Below are 18,268 nucleotides of genomic sequence, written 5' to 3'. Positions count from 1 at the left end.
ATTGTGTCATGTTTATTAAGCTGTTGTTTCTACAAAACAATGGTGAATATCCCTCTGAATAAATGCAAATGTTCAATTCAACAGGCCTATGAGAACTTGATGTTAAATCATCGCCCCCTAGTGGCCACATGGAGACCATTCACACACCTTTAATACAGTAAGATCAGTAAACAGAAAAAAAGTGTATTCTACAACGAATCTCTGCAAACAAATATAGCTGCTGGACACTAAAATAGTTCAAAGAGAACAAATAAAACAGAACATGACTGCAGAGAAACAAATTTAACTACAGAGTTCATCTATAGCCAGTGTAGTTTTATGCTTTCTACAATAATTTGGTTTAACAAATTCCATGATAGTTCTAAAAGCACACTGAAAGAAGTCTTCTAATGTTGCTCAGAAACGCAACTCCAAATTGCATTTCACCAAGTAAAATACATCTCTCTTTACAAAAATTCTTTACATTTTACCAGACCGTTTAATCACAGAAATCCAATTGAAAACTGAGCAGCTGTGAGAAAATACATCTATCGTTACAGTCATAAATACAGTCTCTGTAAGTATATGAAGACACGTTTTGACAGTACATTCACTGATTACAGAAGATCATAAATAATTGCACTGTGGTGACCTCTTCTTGAATCAGTAACACATTTAGAGGTGCATGTTGAATCCTGATTCCCTCCTCAAACCCTCTCTGAAACAGATGAGGTGAGGCCGCTCCTTTCTACAGTCCATTTGGCAGTTAAAAAAAACTAACAAATCTCTCGTGCTCATCAAGTGAGTTCATGAGTGTGCGTTTTCTCCCATCACTCTCACCACGCAACAAACAACAGCTTCTGTGGATCGCAAGATGTGTCCTAGAGTTCATCCTGTAGGGAAGAAAATAAAAAAAGATGCTATTAAATAAATACACATAATTAAGATTGGAGCAGATGTTTCACCAGGAACAAACTTTATGTTAAGTCCTGGCCTAAAAAACATCTACATGGCAATATTCTGTAATAGTCAAAGCGCCACCTGTTGGCAGCAGGAAGTGTGGCACATCGAAATGACTTTGTCATATTTCTCCTGTATTAACTCACTTACATGCATGTTGCCCACTGTTTTCCTAAGCCCAACGGGTGGCGGTGAGCCCAGGTGCGAGGGCCATTTCATTGCTGCTTGCAGCTTTAATTATATTTAAAGGTGCCCTAGAACCCTTTTCAAAAGATATATATAAGTTATATAAGTCTAAGGTGTCCCCTGAATGTGTCTGAAGTATCAGCTCAAAATACCCCATAGATTTTTTAATTAATTTTTTTAACTGCTTATTTTGAGCCATAATTATATATGCACCGATTAAGCATGCGGCCCCTTCAAATCTCCCGCTCCCCCGCCCCCGCGAGCTCTCAACTGCCTTAAACAGCAAACATAAAGTTCACACAGCTAATATAACCCTAAAAATGGATCTTTAAAAAGTGTTCATCATGCATACATCGATTCCTGTGAGTAAAGTATTTATTTGGATATTTGCATTTGATTCTGAATGAGTTTAAGGCTGTGCTCTGTGGCTAACGGCTAATGCTACACTGTTGGAGAGATTTATAAAGAATGAAGCTGTGTTTATGAATTATACAGACTGCAAGTGTTTAAAAATGAAAATAGCGATGGCTCTCGTCTCCGTGAATACAGTAAGAAACGAGAAACGATGGTAACAGGACATTAACAGGACATTAGCAACATGCTAACGAAACATTTAGAAAGACAATTTACAAATATCACTAAAAATATCATGCTATCATGGATCATGTCAGTTATTATTGCTCCATCTGCCATTTTTCGCTATTGTTCTTGCTTGCTTACCTAGTCTGATGATTCAGCTGTGCACTTCCAGACGTTTTGCCCTTGTCTAATGGCTTGATCATGGGCTGGCATATGCAAATATTGGGGGCGTACATATTAATGATCCCGACTGTTACGTAACAGTCCGTGTTATGTTGAGATTCGCCTGTTCTTCGGAGGTCTTTTAAACAAATGAGATTTATATAAGAAGGAGGAAACAATGGAGTTTGAGACTCACTGTATACCATTTCCATGTACTGAACTCTTGTTATTCAACTATGCCAAGATAAATTTAATTTTTCATTCAATGACACCTTTAAAGTTCAAGGAAATCCACTGTTAGTTTTTTTAAAAATATTTTTTTGGTCAAAGAGTAATCATATTGATTGTAGGCATGTGACGGTATCAAATTTTCATGTTGCGATTAATTGCTGAAGCTTTTATAACGGTATACAGTATTATCACGATATTAAAATAATGCTTGGCAATAATGAATTAACAAGTTAACTAATGAAGCTATATGTCTCAAAGTTTTACTGAACAATAACAAATAATCAGAACATTTCTAATCATTAGGGCATGTTGTAGTCCAGACTAAAATATAAAAATGTTTAAGTTTGAAAATAAATAGCCTGTTAAGTCTTTAAGTATTAAGAATTTGGTGATGAGATGAACAACATTGAGATTACAAAAAACACTAGCGCAGTAGCTTTGTTTGCGGGGTTTCCGGGGTAACCGCTGCATTTCTGCTGTTCCATCAGTGCCCTCTGCTGTCAGAGAGTGAACGCTTGCATGCTTCTCATGCAAGTTGGGCTTGTTTACATGAGTGCGCGTGTCCCTTTGACACATGTTGTGCATTTTATACGGTTGATGGGGAAAGTATTCTTAATGCATTATACATTTTTTTTATAAATTATTATTTACGGTATTTTGAAGTGCCCACGATAACAATATCATTATAGTGATATATCGCATTACCGAATATCGGCACATGTCTAGTTGATTGTGACCTCAATATTGACCAAAATAATCGTGATTATGATTTTTGCCATAATTGAGCAGCCCTTGATTGAAACTGGAATTGTTACAACACAACTTTTCAGATTCAACCATCTTACATTTGATCTTCCAATCATTTCTCAAATGTGCATACACGTGATTCAGAGAACGAACCTCCGCACAACAAACATGCGTACACATCTCTCTCAATATTTCAAGTCTATAAATCACAACTGATCTTGAAATTGTGTGCAGCTGAATGGGTTCAGATCTACGCCTTGTTAATGGCCCCTAATTAACGTTGGCGTGGATTTTAGTGTATGCACACTCTATAGTGAAATCCGTTTTGTAAATGAGGCCTAGGACTCTACAAATTATCTGGAGGAATGCACAGTGCATGCAGGGAGTGTGGACTCAATAGCCCAGAATTCCCAAAATTCCCAGAATTTTGCAACTCTATTTAAAATCATAGCAAAATTATTCCTAAACCAAAAGCATCGAGATCCAATAGGCAGCGAGTATCTTACTTTAAGCTTGGAGGACTTTCCCTGTACGGCTAGCTGCTGGAGTCTCTGTCGGAGAACGTCTGCGATGACGGCGGCGTCTCTGCTGTTAATATGCTCTCCTCCATGATCTCGCTAAAAGAGTTTGGGACACAAAGATGGAGAGGTTTGAGTAAGGTTCAGAAATAACCCAGAGTGCACCTGTAACAATATGATGGCTAGAGCTTGTGCCGTACCCGTGTGGTCCCTAGGTGGGGGTAAAATCGGACAGTGGGGTAAGCCTTGATCCCAGCGCTCTGGCAGGTCTGGTAGTGTGCTTGGCAGTCCACTTTGCCAGCTCGCACAGTTCCCTTCATCATCTGCAGAAGGGAGGAATAGATGTCTGATGCTGGTGAATTATTCATGATCCGAGCACCTGCACTGATTGAAGCTAGTCAAGAGCCAGTGAAAATGTTCCTGTGTTGCATTTTTTAAATTACAATAGCACTTATTGCATTTTTAAATTTTCAATATGAGTGAAAAGTCTCAACTGAATTGGCCTTTTGCTTATTGAGATTACACAGATACACAAGACTACAAAACGTGCAGGTGTGCAAACTCTGTTCTGGAAGTATTTTCCCCATTCATTTTTCCCAAAACCAATCATTTGATGAATTACAATATTACAAGCTTTGATTTTAAGCAAAAAAGTATTCGAAAAATGGACAAAAAAGACAAAGGTACTAGAATTGTATAACTTTAATGAAGTATGAAATTTGTCTTAATGAAAAGTATTACCCTGGCAAGAACTTCAAATTCAGGGGCAAACTGCTGGCATGGGCCGCACCATGGGGCGTAGAAATCCAACACCCAGTGATCCTTCCCGCCCAAAACCTTTCTCTTAAAGTCCTCAGGTGTCAGATCTACTGAGGCACGAGGCAGCGAGCTGCAGACAGAAGAGTCCATGGGTTAGGGGTTATGCAATATAGCAATATGACACAATTCACTGCGAATAAAAATCATATTTTGTTAAAAAAGCCACATGCTAAAATTTTACAGAAATCAATTTAATCAAATCTCTCGCATGCTTACGAAAATGATCAATAAAATAGTTCAAGCTAATTAAAACGCTGGTGAATTACTTTGTGAGAATTAATCTGGCTCACCTCAAGGCCCAAGACTTGAGTGAAAAGGCATCCCGGTGCCATCCATTGTAGCTCCTGTTAACAATGGGAGAAAGAAACAGAACTCGTTTAACTGAAGTGTAACTGTATATGAGGTAGAGAATGTAAAGCACACGCACTGGTACTGGTCTCTGCGGTTGCTGTTCTGAGGGAACAGGCGGATCTCTGGGTAAGCACGGACACTCTCGCTCTGGCAGAAGGAGTGGTGTCTCTGGCAGTCGACTGTTCCCACGTTTACAATCCCACTCAGCATCTAGAACAGACACAGCGGTAGGGTAGTTATGATCTTGACATTTTTACAAGGAATTAATTGCCAAATGACTGCAAGAAATTTGTCTTTTTTGTTCACGTAAAGTGTAATCTTAAAATCTTAAGAAAAAGTCACTTATTCACACGGAACTTGGAAATATTTAAAATGAACACCTGTAAGGCTGCGCAAAACAGATATTACACAGGTTCAAATTATATGAGTAATATTTCAAATACTAAATATTATATACAATTAAATTTAAATTCTTAAATATGAAAATATAGAATATCTTAACATTAAATAAAAATTAATCTAGAAGTCTAAAAGAAATAGAAAAGAAATCTAAAGAAAAAAATCTTTAGGCCAGATATACCTTTTAAATCCAGTACAATTATTACTTGTTATATTGAACGTGAGCATAGTATTATGCCAAGCTGATAGATCAATGTGTGCTTCAACTATTATAACTAATAATGTATTAGATCAGGGGTGTACATACTTATGCAGTTATATTATTATACGTTTTTTTCTCTTAATGTCTCTGAAATGTCACTTTTGTTTTCAATGGCATAGCATAGGTTGTAATTTTTACATTCAGTGAGCAAAAGTTCTGATATGATTTATCTAGTAACACTTTACAATAAGGTTTAATTTGTTAACTAGTTAATGCATTAACTAACATGAACTAACCATGAGCAATACATTTGTTATTGTATTTATTAATCTTTGTTAATGTTAGTTAATAAAAATACAGCTGTTCATAGTTTGTTCATGTTAGTTCAGTGCATTAACTAATGTTAACAAATACAACTTGATTTTAATAATGTATTACTAAATGTTGAAATAACAAAGATTAATAAATGCTGTAGAAGTATTGTTCATTCTTAGTTCATGTTAACTAATGTAGTTAACTAATGAACCTTATTGTGTTACCAATAAGGTTATGTAGAGTGTTACCATTCGTGTTTCATATTTTTACATCACTAAAACCAGCTGTTAACAGGAGCTTAGGCTTTTTATATCCACTGTGTGTGTGCGTATTTATTTATTTATTTATTTATTTATTTATTTATTTATTATTTATATATTACAGTCCAATATATATATTATATATATATATATATATATATATATATATTGGACTGTACTGTATATATATATAATAATATAAAATATAAAATTTTATATTATTATATATATACAGTACAGTCCAAATGTTTGGAACCACTAAGATTTTTAATGTTTTTAAAAGAAGTTTCATCTGCTCACCAAGGCTACATTTATTTAATAAAAAACAACAACAATAAAAACAGTAATATTGTGAAATATTATTACAATTTAAAATAACTGTTTTCTATTTGAATATATTTCACAAAGCAATTTATTCCTGTGATCAAAGCTGAATTTTCAGCATCATTACTCCAGTCTTCAGTGTCACATGACCCTTCAGAAATCATTCTAATATGCTGATCTGCTGCTCAAGAAACATTTAATGTGTACAATTGTACAAAATATTTGTGTACAATATTTTTTTTCAGGATTCTTTGATGAATAGAAAGTTCAAAAGAACAGTGTTTATCTGAAATCGAATCTTTTGTAACATTATAAATGTCTTTACTGCCACCTTTGATTGATTTAATGCATCCTTGCTGAATAAAAGTATTCATTTCTTTAATTTCTTTTCAAAAAAATAAAAATAAAAATTCTTACTGACCCCAAACTTTTGAACGGTAGTGTATAATGCTACAGAAGCTTTGTATTTCAGATAAATGCTGTTCTTTTGAACTTTCTATTCATCAAGGAATCCTGAAAAAAAAAAAAGTACACAACTGTTTTCAACATTGAAAATAATCATAAATGTTTCTTGAGCAGCAAATCAGCATATTAGAATGATTTCTGAAGGATCATGTGACACTGAAGACTGGAGTAACGATGCTGAAAATTCAGCTTTGCATCACAGGAATAAATTACTTTGTCAAATATATTTAAATAGTACAGAGTTATTTTAAATTTTAATAATATTTCACAATATTACCGTTTTTTACTGTATTTTTAATTAAATAAATGTAGCCTTGGTGAGCAGATGAAACTTCTTTTAAAAACATAAAAAATCGTAGTGTTTCCAAACTTTTGGACTGTACTGTATATATATGCTTGTTCAATATAAAATATAACATATGTTTAATTATATTTTCTTATATTATAAACTAAGTATTTCAATATAATAATAATAATAATAATAATAATAATGATATTTTAATTGGTATTTAATATACCAATGAATTAGTATTTATAAGTATAATAGTATAGTTAACAATAGTAAACTGGACTTCATATGAACATTCAGGATTTTAAGCTTAGGATGAAGGAAGATCTTTTAGTTTTTTGCTTATATATATATATATATATATATATATATATATATATATATATTTTTTTTTTTTTTCTAATTACACTTTGGACAAAATCTTGTCCTCTGCGTTGTTAGGTGGATAGTTACACAAATGAGGGAAAGTGCACCTAGAATTCTCCATTAGTTTGCTTTTCTAGTATTTGTGAAAATCAAAAAAAAATAAGTTACAAGTGCACAGTGATTGTGGTTATCACACATCATGATTAAATCAAACCTTTGTGGACAGGTGCTTGTGCAATAAGGGCTTTCACATCAAAATCATATACAACTGCAAAAAGCAGTAATAAAAAGTAAAAAAAAAGGTAATGCTTTAGCACTCAGATGGGCTGTCAGTGTAATATATGAGAGCAGATACCCGTGCCATTCTCCTCCACTCTGGCAGCAGGGCCTGACAGGGGCCACACCACGGAGCGTAGAAATCCACCATCCATGTCTCTGAGGACTTGCGTCTCTTCACCAGCTCCTGGAATGACTCTGGGGTCAAAGTCACCACCACAGGGTTCACCAGGTCCTGCAATAGACACCATAATCTATTCATTTAAACAAATGCATGTGTAGTGTATGAATTATGAATGAGGGTATGAAGAAGTGTAACCATAATCTGTGCCTCAGTCCTTTCTTACCTCTATGAACTCCAGGATGCCGTCTGCAGAGTGATGGCCCTCATACTCATGAATGCTGGACTTGTTAAAGATTACAGTTGTTGGATATGCATGAATGTTGTACTGAAGAAGGGAGAGATGCAAAAGATGAGAACAGGCTATCACCTGAACGTTCATACTCTTGTAAATATTATAATTACTATTATAAGTTATTATTTATTATTATAAAATGTTTTGCGATTTTGTTGCTAGCGGTACAGTAATGACACCCTTCACCTGACGAAGAGAAAGTAACAAGTTAAATGCTGTGGTTTCCTGTAGCAAAGATTCAGGAAGTTTTGCGATGATTCTATAAACAGACCTGTTACCTGAGACAGGAAGCTAATGAGGATCTCAATCCCTATTAAGTACACGCTCTGCAGGAAACCACATTATTACGCTAGAGAAACCGAACACATGATGCCACCAGCTTCAAATCAACCTTCAATCAAGCCCAATCAACTGTCAAATTCTGCAACATTTGAGCGAAGGTGAATATCTTAGTACCATGTTGCAGAGCCCCTCATGTACGGTACAGTCCAGAGTCCCAAACTTCAGCTGTCCAAAGAGCTGGACGGAGGCTTTTCTCAACTCAGGGAGAAGAGCTCGGCATGGCGGACACCACTGTAGGACAGAATAATTACCCATAATAAAGGAGACAAATTTCAAATGATGCTTTTAATGTATGAATTTCACACTGTGTCAGTAATGTTCACTGTGCTTGCCTCCGCTGATCATTTCTCACCCTACTAAGCTTGATGTACTGTATCAAGGAAGTTACCATGGTAATGTAAGTTCAGCATGTGCTTAGCAGATAATCATTAGCATTCAAATGGAGGCTTCAGCAGAGGTTTAGATGCATTAACTCACAGGAGCGAAGAAATCAACCAGCCAGGGCTCCTTCTCGTGGCTGGGGAAGTTCTCAGGTCTGAGGGTGGTGACGTGGGCATTCACACTTTCTTTTGCAAAGGCCACAACATTGTACAGGGCATCCTTACCTGGAGATTTAACACAAAGTACAATCACAAACATTTTAGACTAATACCAAACTAAATTTTACCCAATTTGGACGAATGTTTACAGGTTTAAATGTCTTTAACCCTCTGATACAGGAAATCTTTAAAAGCCATTTTTTTGCTATTCAGTGTGTGAAGTTATATCTAAACGACATTTGACCTTTATTTACTACATTAGTATTTATGTTTGGGTGTTAGATTTTATTTATTTTTTTAGAAATTAATGCGTTAAATTAATACAAATCGACAGTACAGACATTTATAATGTTACAAAGAAAATTATATTTAAAAAAAAAATGCTCTCTTTTGAACTTCCTATTAGTCTTAGTATCCTAAAAAAAATATGGTTTCCACAAAAATATTGAGAATCACAACTGTTTTCAACATTGATGATAAATGTTTATTGAGCAGCAAATCAGCATATTAAAATGATTTCTGAAGGATCATGTGACACTGAAGACTGGAGTAATGATGCTGAAAATTCAGCTTTGCACCACAGGAATAAATTAAAATATATTAACATAGAAAACAGTTATTTTAAATTTTAATATTTCACAATATTAGTGAACATAGATGTCTTTCAAAAAATCTTACAACCTTAAAATTTTGAATGAAGGTGTATATGGTGTTTCATATGCATTTGTATATTTATGACAACAAATTCGACATGACTTCTAACTCACTCACTCACACTCTCCCTCTCCCTCTCTGTGACAAATAACCTTATGAAAAGAAAAGTGTTACAAGCATTTAAATGTTTAATTTAATAATTAATGCATCAGAGGGCTAAAAAACACTTGTCTTTGTTGATATTTAGATCTTACTAAAACTCACCGTGGTAAATCTCAAAATCATGAATTCCAACCCCTTTAAAAACAGCCACACAGGGCTTCTGGATATACAGAGAAGCACACAGCTCTGAATCTGAGACGCAGTCCACCTTCCCCACCTGTGCAAACAGATGAACGCAATGAATCCAACACAACAGCACCATATACCAAATCTCATATGACCTATGTACTGCATAAAACAACGGTAGAAACAGAAAATGTTCTGTCAACATTTACTCACGCTTGTTGTTCTAAACTTGTATGATTTTCAGCCTCAAAAATAGGTGAAAGCACCATGAAAGTACCATAAAGTAGTCCATATGACTTGCCTAAAGTTGCTTAAAGTTGTCTGAAGCCATACAATAACTTTATATGAGAAACAGACTGAATCTTATAGCTTTAAAACACTTAGAATATATTGCGAACAAGTCATATGAACTACTTTTATGGTGCTTTTTTATAATTTTTGCTTGAAATGGTAAGCAGAATGACCACTCTTCAAAATTACTACTTTTGTGTTTCATGGATGAAAGTCAGTCATACGAGTTTTGGACATGAGGGTGAGTAAATTACATAATTTTATTTAAGCTAACTATAACTAAAGTCAAGATCATACAAAAAAAATAAATAAAATAAAATAATCAAGAACCTGTATGTGAGAATCCTTAAGAAGAGCTTTGAGTTTTTTATACTCATGTGTTGCCAAATTGTTGTGTCCAAATGAGAAACTGACGAGCCATCGGTGATGAGCCAATTTATGCTGAAATGACAAAATCAGAAAAAAATTTTCTCATTAGTATGGTACCTTTCATGACATTTCCAAACAGATGCACATAATTATGCCACGCAATCATATTTCATCCAGCGCGACAGTTATTGTGCAAACAGAGATACTGCAAGTAGTTCAGGGTGCGGTACAGTTCAGTGCAAACAAACACTTTTTCTACAGCTTTTCCTTGTTCTTATGAACTTCTTTAAAAGTCACTTGCACTCTTACCTCGAAGCTGCTCTTTGTAAGAATCTCCAGGTCAGGCAGATGCTGCAACACTTGTGCATATATCTCTCTAGTATCCAAACTCTGGATAAACTGCAAGGTTAATAAAATCAAAATGAAAACCAGTTCATCAGATTTGCTTTATTAAGAACTACTACAACAGGATGCACAATATTAAGGGTACATTTACACGACAACGAGGTACTAAAAACGGTGAGGTTTTTGTCAAAATGATCCCCGTTCACACAGATCCACGAAAACGACTAAAAATGCTGTATTATGCATTCCAGACCAGTAGTTGGCACTGTCATTTTGTAAAAAAAACACTACAAACTTACACATAGGCATTCTTCTACAGAGTGGTGAATACAAACTTAACTTTGCTGGAGAAGCGTTAATAAACTCACTGAACATGTAATACGCACATGCAGGACGTCACCGTTTTCACAAATTTGCATTTTTATAGTTAACATGGAGACAATAACGGTATAATTTTCAAAAACTTGCATTTTGAAACCCATTTTCAAAGGTTTGCATTTTCAGACCCCCAAAACCCTGTTGTCGTGTAAATGAATGGTCAAAAACGCATAAAAAGTTTTCTGTTTTTAGTTGAAAAAGGTGTCATGTAAACACCCCCTTAGAAAGAAGTTCCCTACCAATACGCTGCCTTTCTGAGCAAGGGAACTGCCTGGGGGAAAGAGGGCTGTTGTGCTAGTGGTGATCTCAAAGCTCTCACACAAATCTGCCTGTTTGGAGCAATCTATCCATCCTACATTGACCAGACCATCCTGTAGAGAGAAACACATGTTCATTCATGCTCACAACAATAACATGCTTTATTAAATGCTTTGTTTACGATATGTGATACTTGAATTGAATTTGGTTAAACATGATCAGCTCAACGCTTACCAACATTCCAGCTAGCTTCCGTCTTGTCTGAGGTTCCAGACAATCTGAAAAGAAAGTTATTAGTGACATTTTAAGAAAACAAGGTTTTGGATTTGCATTCCTAACCTTATGCTTTAGTTGCTGTCTTACCCCCAGTGTCTGCACAGAAACTTATCAACCAGCCGATTCTTTCAGCAAAGGCCTGTTCAATCTCATTGGAAATGTTCCCTGGAAATGAAAATCCATTTTACATACAATTTTCAGCATAAATCAAAGGCAGTACAACATTAAAGACTATATAATTAGTATACAAGACTATATAAAACTTTTGTATACTTTACAACAATATATTCACACAATATTGTAATGTGAATTGGGTGGAAACATGCTTAAATTTTAATGGAATTAAAGGTGCCATCGAACGTTTTTATACAAGATGTAATATAAGTCTAAGGTGTCCCCTGAATGTGTCTGTGAAGTTTCAGCTCAAAATACCCCATAGATTTTTTTAAATTAATTTTTTAACTGCCTATTTTGGGGCATAATTAAAAATGCGCCGATTCAGGTTGCGGCCCCTTTAAATCTCGTGCTCTCCGCCCACGGAGCTCGCGCTTGCCTTAAACAGTGCCTAAACAAATTTTACACAAATTTTACGCTAATATAACCCTCAAATGGATCTTTACAAATTGTTCGTCATGCATGCGTCGGATTATGTGAGCATTGTATACCGTTATATTGTTTACATTGGTTCTGAATGAATTTGAGGCTGTGCTCCATGGCTAACGGCTAATGCTACATTGTTGGAGAGATTTATAAAGAATGAAGTTGTGTTTATGAATTATACAGACTGCAAGCATTTAAAAATTAAAATAGCGACGGCTCTTGTCTCCGTGAATACAGTAAGAAACGATGGTAACTTTAACCACATTTAACAGTACATTAGCAACATGCTAACAAAACATTTAGAAAGACAGTTTACAAATATCACTAAAAATATCATGTTATCATGGATCATGTCAGTTATTATCACTCCATCTGCCATTTTTCACTATTGTCCTTGCTTGCTTACCTAGTCTGATGATTCAGCTGTGCACAGATCCAGACGTTAATACTTTTTAAAATCGACCCGACGTATGACGTAGGCGTAGCGTAAGCTTAGGTCAGAATAGACACCTCTGGCACAAACCATGTAACTCTCTCGTGAACATGCAAAGCAGGAATTTTTCTTACAAAAACCCATCGCTTCATTTCAGAAGGCTTTTATTAATCCACTATTCAATGCCATTTAAAAGCTGGGAAGAGCCAGAATATTATTTAGTATAACTCTGATTGTGTTCGGCTGAAAGAAGAAAGTCATATACACCTAGGATGACTTGAGGGTGAGTAAATTATGGGATAATTTTCATTTTTGGGTGAACTATTCCTTTAAGGGGCAAATCCTCCAAACAAGCATATAATCCTGACACAATCCATGACTCCATTAACAATAAACTATCCATTTGTCCCTGAAGCTGGTATCCTTCTGAAGTCTCAACAGAAATGAGCCAATCAGCTGTTTAAACGGCACATATCCAAGCGAACATTCCTTTATGCTTTCATTTACTCTTCCATTTGTCTTGTTGTTGGCAGACTCAAGGCATAGTGAATGTGCATCTGTATACTGTATCCAGTGTAGGCAGCGTCAGAGATTATAATGGGTTTTAATTGCTTTTGACGCAACGCTCACATCCAGTGTAGGCAAACGTTAAGTGACTGAATGCCCGTGGGTGGAGCCTGTGGTTGCTCTGGAGGCAGGGATATGCATATGTATTTGCCCATGAGACATCACAAATTCCACAATATCTAAACGAGTCGTTTCTGGAGCTTGATTAAATAAATGCTTTGTTTATAATGAGGAGGATGTTTTAAGCTATTGTTAATTAATTTCATATTTCTTGGGCTTCACTTTTTGACTTTCTTTGTGTCTTGGGATTTTTCCATTGTGCACATTTTGTACCTACCTAGACAAAACAAGAAGTAGTAGTCCTTGGACACACTGACACTCTCACACACAACCAGAAGTTGAAGATACACATTTACACACATAAATTTCTTATTTGTTATTATATTTCTTGAAATGCCATACATGGTAAGGTTTGATTCTTAAAGGGATAGTTCACCCAAAAATGAAAATTTAATGTTTATCTGCTTACCCCCAGGGCATCAGATGCTGAACGCAGTTGGACATAGTGGTGTATTAGAGGTAAAAAATGATATAAATACTGTTCGGTTTCTCGCACAAACCGATCGTTTCGTGTCTTAGGACATCAATGTGTCGTCATGAGCCGCAGGGTTTAATTTGGATTTGTCTGTGCATGTTTTTTTTTACTCTTATAGTTGGAGTTCCCATTGACATGCATTATACGACTAACAGACGGCAACGGTTGGAGTTAAAAATCATAATTTGTGTTCTACTGAAGAATCAAAGTCACCTACATCTTGGATGCCCTGGGGATAAGCAGATAAACATAAAATTTTCATTTTTGGGTGAACTATCCCTTTAAGTCATATGATTGGATGCTCCAAGCCATCCTGGAGAATGTTGTTTGACTTATGTCTATAAATATGATCCTTCTTCCTGAATAAATTGTAGAATGCTTTGTACCATACTTGATCTGTGTCTGATTGGTCATTCTCCCAAGATCTTGCGCTGCTGCTGCGACACATCATAGGGGTTGAGGCGCCTGTTTTTAAACTGATGACTGGGACTACAAATATTCTACCTATGATTGAGATTTTAATCAGTCAGCTATGAAATTTGCAGGATGTTTTAATGGTACAAAGACCTCTTCTATGTCAAAAGATCAAGGCAAACTTGATTTCTCATGCCATGACCCTTTAATGTATGAAAAAAAGCATGGTAGTCTCTTGTGGGCACAGACCACAAGTGAAAATGCATCTAAATACATAAATCTTATTATTTAGTATATTCACCTTTTGCTTTTTCGAGAGCAGCAGTTGAGCTGCATGAACGTCCTGAATATCTATTTTATTATTTCCTGATTTAAATAGGAAAATAAACAAATAAAATTCAATACCTTGCCATAGTTCCGTCACTTTGCTCTTCACAAACTGCATTGCATGTTTGGTGAGGCTTGATTTTGTTCTGTCGCCATAGTATTTCTCTGGATTCTGTTGGCATGATTGCATTTTATTAGATATTAAATGTACACATATATTATGTATATCATTCTAATAAAGACAGAATGTTCTCACCATTCCCGCTCTGAACACATAGAGGCTGGGGTAGCTGCTGATGCCTTTGCTACGGCACAACATGCCATTATCACCGCAGTTCACGGCACCGATCCGAATCACGCCATCCATTTCCTTAGCAAACTCGCGCCACTGTGGGGTGTGTTCACTTGTCAGTCAAATAAAGAGGTGAGAGGTGGAATTGACTAAGAGAAGGAGAAAATAGAGTTACGTACCGTGGGGGCAAGGTCGTGACAGTGTGAGCAGCGTGGGAAATAGAAATTCACAAACCAGACCTCTCCAGAATTTACAGCTGCATCTATGGAAAAAGACAAAACTGGTGTCACAACACTCCACCATTGGCAAAAACAGGTTAGGCCTCTATTTGAATAATACAAGATCAGCTGAAAAGCACTGAAGGGGTGAATAAAATATAAAAAAAGACAGATCATATCTCACCCTAATTCAATATAAAAAAATGAATTTAAAATAAAAAAATGCAGTCTATTTTTAGGCGTTTTGTGTTATAATCCACTTCCAATTCTTCAAGTAATCAAAAAACAAAACAAAAAAAAAACATTAAATCTCAAGATCATTTATATAGTATTAAGTATATATAATCAAATTTATTATAATGCATTTAATTTGTTCTTAATTATTTAAAAAAAAAAAAATCATTATTATTGTTATTATTAATGACAATCACCATTAACAATAATGAAAATTGCGCAAATAAAAATATAAAGTAAACATCTGGATGCATAATTTGAAAAACTGGAGGAAAATTGTCATAGAAATAATGTCACTGCACAAATTCTTAAATTATTTTATGAAAAAAAAAATATATTTTTTTTATCTTTTTGATTTCAGGGTGAAATATGACTTTTTCTGTGTGTGTGAGATTCAGTCCAGCATACAAATGCTTTTTCCATTTGCCTAGAAACAAATATAATCACATAATCTGGTTAATTTAAGATCATAACTTACCAAAGTCCCCTCTGTCTAGTGTAGTAATTTCTGGATCATCATCATAAATTCCTGAAAAACACAACTTCATGGTTTTTTCCTCCAATATAGCGACGAGTACGCCATATCTTCCTATGCACTTACATTATGAAATAACAGCCACAAAACATAATGCAGAGAACTGAATTACCAAAATCATATCTGTAATAATTCCAGCTTTCATATCTTCCTCCCTGCTGTTCATCTTGCAGGCCCTTCTCTCCATACTTGTCGTATTTCTTCCTCAAGTCCTCATCCTTCAGCACCTCATAGGCACGATTGATCTTCAAGAACCTGTCGTGGGCCGCTTCATCATTCTAAAAAGACAATAGCAGCGTTCTCAGAGTGTCACAAGAAAAGAAGACACACAGCCTAGGTGGCATGCCATAACAAATCTACTCACAGGGTTTTTATCTGGATGCATTGTGAGAGCAAGCTTTTTAAAAGCCTGCCGAATCTCACGCGTACTGGCCTCTCTCGAGATACCCAATAACTTGTAGTAATCTTCATCGGAGGAAATGGAAACGAAAAGCCATACTGCGATGAAAGCAAACAGCAAAGACTTCCTCGAAGGTCTCAAATGATTTTGGAATGACTCCATTGTTGAAAGTTGTTGTCGATGCGGGTCTTCAGTGTTTCAAGGTTGGAGATCAGCTTACAGGAGTGTGATGATCATCCTGAATCAATACACCTTGTAAGTGATGACAAGAGAGTGGAAGAAAGAGAAAGAGGAAAGATCTCAAATGAACACGTAGGTGTTTACAGAGGGCGGAGCTACTTTCTCCTGCCATCTCTGAAATAATTCACATCACTCTAACCTTTTTTTTTTTGTTTTTTTATAAATAAAATGACTTTTAATACATAATTAAATAAAATATCTCATTAATCTCAATTCTCATTGCTGTAACGTTAGTAGTAACATAACACAGTGTATACATTATAATTAAAGGCAGTTCAACAAATACTACAATGATGTGTGCTTGTTTACAACTTATACATATTACAGTTGTCATGAAAAATATATATACAAATACATAAAACACACTAAACAATATATTTTTTCGTTAAATACGTTAAATTAAAGCTTTAGTATTGTGTAGAGATCAACTAACGTTAGGTGCAAAGCTAAAGCTGCAAACTACTAGTCGGTTTAGTTTAACAGTTCAGATCCATACTAATTCATTTTCGTGTGTTAGTGAATGTTTATGTGAGATTACAGACACAAGCTGTTATATCATCAGCAGGCTAATTACTGCATTCCAGTCCAAAACTTTTGATCAAAAGCCACAAGTGATTCCCCGAGATAAATATGAGTAACGTTAACACCTGTATTACGATATAATGTGTATATTGTCTTACCTATTCTTAAATGTTCTTTATCACTCCACTAGTTCTCCCTTAATTCATGATCTTACTCACCGAATCGCCGGTGTGTCTGCAGCAGTGTGAAGAAAGAGGCCGAGAGAGAACAACAAACCCCCCGGAAGTACGAATTTTTCAAAATAAAAGACGTGCTCGATATTACTGAATTTCTTTCTCATGATCTCAAAGATTTTATCCAGTTAAGTACTTTTTACAAAAATGTATATGTGACATTGATACATCCTGCTCTTTTTGTGAAGTTTCCACTGAAACTGTTGATCATTTGTTTTGGGAATGTCCCTTTACTTGGTCTTTCTGGAATAATATTGATGCTCTGATTGTCCAAAATGTTTTATTGTAACTTTTCTTTACCATATAGACACATTCTTTTTGGGATTTATGTTAAAGACAAGAATCTACTTAATGCAAGTTTTTGTACAAACTTTCTTTTATTTATTGGAAAGTTTTATATCCATAAAAATTTTGTTAACAAGAAAGCAATGAAAACATCCAGAATTTGTGCCATGTTTAATATTCTTCCTTAACATATTTGTTTTATTTATTTGCCCTCTTTTTTTTCTTCTCTAATTTTCAGATTAGTTTCTTACATGTTTCTTCTGTTTACTATTGAACCATATTTTTTTTGTAATGTTTTTTATTTTTTTGCATGTACCAACTTGTTCTGTTTGTTAAAATTGCAATAATAATAAAAAAAAATCTTAAAGTTTTGACCTAAATGTTTTATGTTTAAATACTTGAAATTAATTTTTTAGACTACTATAAACTGTGCCTACGTGTACATTTATTTACAATTAAATATTTTAATTTAAAATTAAAATTAAAATCAGAATGGGTTATTTGGAGTGGATAGTGAAGAAAATGAGCCAACGAGTTTAAAACATACACGCTCCTTTAATGTCCCAGGATGAATCTCATGAAATTGCTTTAGAAAAAACAAACAAACAAACAAACAAACAAACAAACAAACAAACAAACAAACAAACAGCTGAAATCTAGACAAAGAAGCTTAAATATAAGGGAACTTTATTTATTTTTTTGATCACTACATATTCCCTAATCATCATATGTGGTATTTCATAGTTTTAATAACTTTACTATTATTCTAAACCATAATAAATAAAAGTG

At 34.9% G+C, this 18,268-nt stretch overlaps 1 protein-coding gene across 2 annotated transcripts; it reads right to left on the bottom strand.

The window, feature by feature from the left end:
* dnajc10 (DnaJ (Hsp40) homolog, subfamily C, member 10) lies at window positions 1–17,228 on the bottom strand. 2 transcript variants are annotated; one of them, XM_067410419.1, is made up of 23 exons: window positions 17,180–17,228; window positions 16,164–16,451; window positions 15,912–16,077; window positions 15,743–15,793; window positions 14,992–15,074; window positions 14,777–14,908; window positions 14,599–14,692; window positions 11,672–11,749; window positions 11,543–11,586; window positions 11,290–11,421; window positions 10,637–10,726; window positions 10,289–10,399; window positions 9,644–9,758; window positions 8,664–8,791; window positions 8,301–8,417; window positions 7,776–7,877; window positions 7,508–7,663; window positions 4,609–4,742; window positions 4,472–4,525; window positions 4,104–4,251; window positions 3,563–3,685; window positions 3,351–3,461; window positions 1–872 (listed from the first exon to the last, which is right to left on the bottom strand). In XM_067410419.1, the coding sequence occupies exons 2-23, from the start codon at window positions 16,359–16,361 to the stop codon at window positions 861–863; spliced, it is 2,379 nt and encodes a 792-aa protein (XP_067266520.1). In that variant the 5' UTR covers window positions 16,362–16,451; window positions 17,180–17,228; the 3' UTR covers window positions 1–860. The 2 variants fall into 2 exon arrangements, with proteins under 2 accessions (XP_067266520.1, XP_067266519.1); XM_067410418.1 differs by having other exon boundaries at window positions 17,120–17,208.
* Window positions 17,229–18,268: the final 1,040 nt, after the last annotated feature.

Source organism: Chanodichthys erythropterus, chromosome 14 (assembly GCF_024489055.1).
Source record: "Chanodichthys erythropterus isolate Z2021 chromosome 14, ASM2448905v1, whole genome shotgun sequence".
In the NCBI taxonomy this organism is placed as follows: domain Eukaryota; kingdom Metazoa; phylum Chordata; class Actinopteri; order Cypriniformes; family Xenocyprididae; genus Chanodichthys; species Chanodichthys erythropterus.
Note: the sequence above shows the minus strand (reverse complement) of the source record. Positions and strands in the feature narration are given on the sequence as shown.